Source organism: Argopecten irradians, chromosome 10 (genome assembly GCF_041381155.1).
Source record: "Argopecten irradians isolate NY chromosome 10, Ai_NY, whole genome shotgun sequence".
NCBI classification, from domain to species: domain Eukaryota; kingdom Metazoa; phylum Mollusca; class Bivalvia; order Pectinida; family Pectinidae; genus Argopecten; species Argopecten irradians.
The window spans coordinates 31171219-31176540 of NC_091143.1; the positions used below are offsets into that span (position 1 = coordinate 31171219).

At 31.9% G+C, this 5322-nt stretch overlaps 1 protein-coding gene across 1 annotated transcript; it reads right to left on the reverse strand.

Annotated features, from left to right (window-relative positions):
- On the reverse strand, positions 1 to 5045 carry LOC138333655 (uncharacterized). The gene is made up of 6 exons (XM_069282158.1): positions 4931 to 5045; positions 4236 to 4347; positions 3560 to 3727; positions 2230 to 2320; positions 1597 to 1781; positions 1 to 1222 (listed from the first exon to the last, which is right to left on the reverse strand). Exons 2-6 carry the CDS (start codon positions 4338 to 4340, stop codon positions 1070 to 1072), a joined length of 702 nt encoding a protein of 233 aa, XP_069138259.1. The 5' UTR covers positions 4341 to 4347; positions 4931 to 5045; the 3' UTR covers positions 1 to 1069.
- Between the last annotated feature and the right edge of the window lie 277 nt (positions 5046 to 5322).

Here is a 5322-nt window from a genome sequence, read left to right on the forward strand (position 1 = left end):
TAATGTCTGGACTTTTGTTTATTATAACTTTATTATCTTGATACGGTGTAAAAGTAGTTTTCAGATTTGCTTCCACATTGCATTCATTGCTTTCTATAAGTACGTATCCGCAGGAATTTTTTACTCACAAGTGACATGATAAATAATGGACAAACTATCGACGCTAAACACGCTATATTAACGGCTCTGCTGGTCCTGGCACGCTTTTGTCATCTCTAGCAATCGTTAGAATTTTACCAACATTTTCTAATGGTTTGTCCATTTTCATTGTATCGGTACCTAAACCTTTCAAATTTCATCATCTCGTTGTGAAATTAATTTTAAGGCCTACGTTCAGTAATTTTCTCTGGACTAAAGCTTGTTAAGGAGGCAGTCCTTTTCATCGGTTGGTTATGGTTACTTTGTATACTCAAAGAGATATATATTAAAATACTGCAGTTTCATTATTGGGACTTTGAATTTGTATGTTTCGGATGAAATAATGAAATATTGTCTTTTTACCTTTTTCGAAAATTTTATTCGTGAATTAAATCATTGGTATTTCCATGATTCAATGATAGCTATAAGGCATATTAGATCTTGCAGATTTGTTGTGGGTTTTTTTTCATTACTTGTGTAATTGAAATTGTAATAATGATAATACTGACATAAGATGTATCATTCATTCATGATTGTTAATGTTTATGTAGAGAAACTGCGTTTAGGTCATAAATCTAGGTTTTAAGTGAAGAGAAAATCACTTCAGCTTTTCATCACTGAATATTCAAATAATTTTTAAGAAACATATAGAATAGTTAGTTATATTTTTGTGACAAGATATTTGATGATAAAGCTTATGAGAAAAGAAAAAATAGATAAAATAAAATAAACACAAACAATGCATTAACACAAGTATCAAAATACAAAATGGATTCTGTGCTGCACATTCGCACACGTGAGTGAAAATGATAAAATCAACAAGTCAAACGTTCAACTGAATCAGACGATCAACAATTATTCAAACATTAATTAGCATATTTGCAAATGAGGAATATCACGGTGTCTGTCAGTTTTTTGTACAGTTTTGAGTTTAGCTTATATCTTCATCAGATGACATTTGTTCTTCTGTTAAATCATACTTCTTTTCGATCCCATTTGTCCCACAATCTACAATGGTAACCTTTTTTAGGGGTACAGCGTTGTCTTTATTTGATTCAATTTCGCCGATTTTTTTAACAACGTCCTACAAAAAACAAAAACAGTAACCATTCATTAATATATGTTTAATTACTCTAATATAGTAATTTTAAAAATATACTTAGACTAGTATAGAAGATATTTTAGTCAATATTCCAAAGAGATTTGTTTGAGAATAGGACAGTGTCTCTTCATTTGTGACCTTAAAGTGTTGTGGAGCTATGAGATCACCTCGACGCATGCCTTGGAACGATTAAAAAAAATCAAAATGGCTTTTACATATTTTACATTTTCAATTTTTTTTAGAAATAAATTTCTGTGTATCAACCATTATATCTTGTTCTTTGTTATTTTGCGGTGGAGTGACTCGGTATTTCATATTTTGTGAAAAAAAAAACAATCATATTTTGTTGAACTTACCATCCCTCGAATGACTTTGCCGAAAACCACGTGTTTGGTATCGAGCCATCTTGCTCTGTTTAACAGGATGAAGAACTGGGAACCGTTTGTGTCCTTGCCATGATTTGCCATGGAAACGTAGCCAGCTGCTTTGTGGGATAGGTAGAAGTTCTCGTCAACAAACTTATCTCCGTAAATACTGGTACCTGTACGTCAACACATTAAAACAAAACATAAATATCTTTTTTTTTTATAAAGCTTTCAACTTTTTGCAAAATAATCAATTAATTTTAAATAAATGTTGGTTACTTTGGTTCTGATTAACATATTCCACGCCCTTAATTTGCCAGTTTATCTCCCTTTTAGATAAGTATCGATGGTGAAATCATTACTTTGTGAGCCAAAAATAAGTAATTTTATGTGAAAATGATATGACGTTGCACTCATAAAAATAATGACTTAACAATCAGTAGCTACCACAAGGACAGATAATTCTGTAATATACAAATATTAAAGAATAAAGATAGGTCTATTGACATAACCAGATTGGCAAAAAAAAAATTAAACACCATTTTTTTTCATTATTATTAAAAAGTTACATGGTGAACCGAATAAAGATGGGCGCTATCTATAATTGACTGTAGAACTATTTACCTCCGGTTCCGTCCTTCTTAGTGACGTCACCCATCTGAATGATGAAGTCGGGTACAATCCTGTGGATATGGGACCCTTTGTAGTGAAGTGGCTGTAGAAGAAAACAAAATCATCATTAAAGTAAAAGGGCGGTAAATTAATTAATTACGTGATATATGCATCTTATATAATAGTCGACGTTTTAAAAGTTTGGTGAGCTTCAACATTTTTTACCTCTACATATATTCTGTTTTCGGGGTTTTGGGGTTGTTTGGGTTTTTTTTTTTTATTTATTTACTTTTGTTTGTTTTTTCTTCTTTTTTTTTTAGTTGCCTTTTTTTGCTTTTGTGTTTTGTTTGTGTTTTTTATTTCATTTTATTTTTATTTTTTTCCCAATAATTTGAACATGAGCTTTATAGTTATGTTTTTGATTTAGTAGTATACTTTGTGTATTATAATACAAATCAGTCAATATATAATGTTTGTTGAAGTCTAAACAGAAACGTGCTGGTGTATTATCGTTATCTTGTTGGTCTTACGGTTTAATTAAACGATTCATTTGTATTGGGGAAAAATATAGAATATATAATTTGAAATCATTTTATGAAAACCGATCTCTTATGATACACACGAATAATATAAATCGCATTTTCTGTAGTGATCATTAAAAGCTAATTTAAAAATCTTAACAGGCAAAGGAAATATCAAAGCAGATATTTCCCCTCAAAGTGATCATAAATATGAATAAACTTTTTTTTTCTTCTTTGTTTCTAGGTTAGGTATGATTGCAACAGACAACTACGTGGCATACTCAGCGCGTGCTGATTATCGGGTCTCGTGACCAGCTGTTGCCACGATTACAAAAGTGACGCGCCCCTCCTGTTCTTCTTTACAATTTATTGACCTTCGCTACATTCAATATTGATATTTGGATTCACCACGTGTACTAAATTGCCACGTGTAAACCGTTTACCTGAAACTCTCTAGGTCTGATGTTTACTTGTGGAATCTTAATGCTATATGTATTTCAGAGATTAAGATAAAATACAATGTACCTGTACTATCTAAGTCTCTGGTTATCATATAAATGCATTAACGCAAGAATAGCCATTGGAGCGTATAGCAGTTGTAGTGGAAAAGATATCACCTTCTGACTGACTTTTCAGAAACTGATATTTTTTTTCCGCTACAACAGTAACTAGCATTATCATAGCTCGTGTAATCGTTATATATTCATAATTACAGAAACGCCATGAAAAACAAAATTAGCTTAACTTTGTGTATCAGTTTTCTCTATGTACATCTACATTAAATTATATAGAAACATATAATTTTGAATTCATGTAGATACCGTTTTGCCTCGTTTGTAGCCTTTGGCGATGCTCTGGAAGTTCAAAACGGTCATTGGTGCAATGTCGCCGAACACCGCAACAACAAATCGTCCTCTGTAGTCATCTTCGTCTTTGTCTTCTTCTATCAACACATCGAAATATACCTCCTCTGTCACCGTGTATCTCATCTAAAAATAATGATATTGTGTCGTTTGAAGTCATCTTCATCAAAACAATCAAAAGACAAAGAAGGATTGCTGCATGACTTGCAGTTTGGTCCTAAATGACCTTAGTTGTCGATGGGCCGTAAAACACGAACAAACAAAGAAGGATAAATATAGTGGAAACAGTCTCTTTTATCGTTGAATTTCTTTAAATTATCCCAAGTACATATACACGTGTATCATCATTTTTGGAAAGTGGAGTAACCATTATATGAAATTTACCAAATTTAAGTTTTTACAAAAGATATGGATTTGTTGAGGTAAGTGTTGTTTTTTGTACAGTTACCGTCAAGTATACCTAAAACGTAAAATATGTAGCGTACAAAATTTCACCGATTTAAACGGAAGGCTGTTACCTACGCATTTCTTTTTGTACACTTGAACATTATCCGAGAAAAAAATACATCATTGCAGACATATAAAATAGCGTTGTAATTTATAATCAATGCAGACCCAGTAAATATTAGCTTACCGGCTTCTTTTCCATCTGTTCCACATCTTTGAATTTGTCAGCCGAAACCACAACCGCTGCAACTAGTACAAGGACGAGTGACGTCAGAATCTTCATACCTGCCATTGTCGAGCTGAAAAATGGAAATGAAAAATAATAGATATTAATATTTAAGTTATACTTTTGATTGAACTCCTGATTTGCCATCCCTCTTGTCAAGGATTAGATCATAACATCAACATGCAAGGCAATATTTACATTATGGGAACACTATTGGTTTACGGAGTCTCAGCCAAATCGCAAAACATTTCATCTGTCATCTTTTCTAATTAGCGGATTCATTAATTTGTTTTAATCCTGCCTGATCTGGCTATAAAAGTAAAATATATCTAAGCATGCTGAGACGAGTTTTAAATGTGGGTAAATGGAAAACTTTTCCTGGAAAAAAAACCCTAAGTAAAATTGTGAACGAATATTTCATGCCATTTTCATTTTTTTTTCGTTTGAAAATTTTATTTAATGAATATTCATGAAACGTCCAATTTTGAATATTATTAACAAAACATGTTTCTTTTGCGTCTACAAACATAACGTATTTAAAAAAGAAATCAAGCAACACAAAAATATCAGATAAATTTAGCAAAGTTGTTAGTAGAAGTAAATGAATGTTAGACATAAATCAGATAAAATTTACACAAAAACGTAAATGGTCATACCTTTCTATCACCTTGGGTACGGAGTCCAGGTTTTTGTGGACGAAATTGATGTTACCAACCTTTATATATCATTTGTTGTCCACGAAGACATGGACGTGGCTTCAAACAAGGGGCCCTGAAGGGAAACAGTAATAAGTTTTATTCGTTATTTTAATATAGCAAAGATGACAATTATTTTTTATTTTTCTGACCGAGAAATCTAAATAGATGTATCAAATGTTGAGTTTTAGTATATCTAACAAATAAAGTAGTAGAAACGATGCGTGAAAAATTTGGTCATGAAAAACAAATAATATCAGTTATCCCTTTTTGAGCCTACGGATCATATTTGTCTCCGTATCTATACCTGATACACGTTGGCAAGACATCAGCTGGTAGTCATTGATTGACAA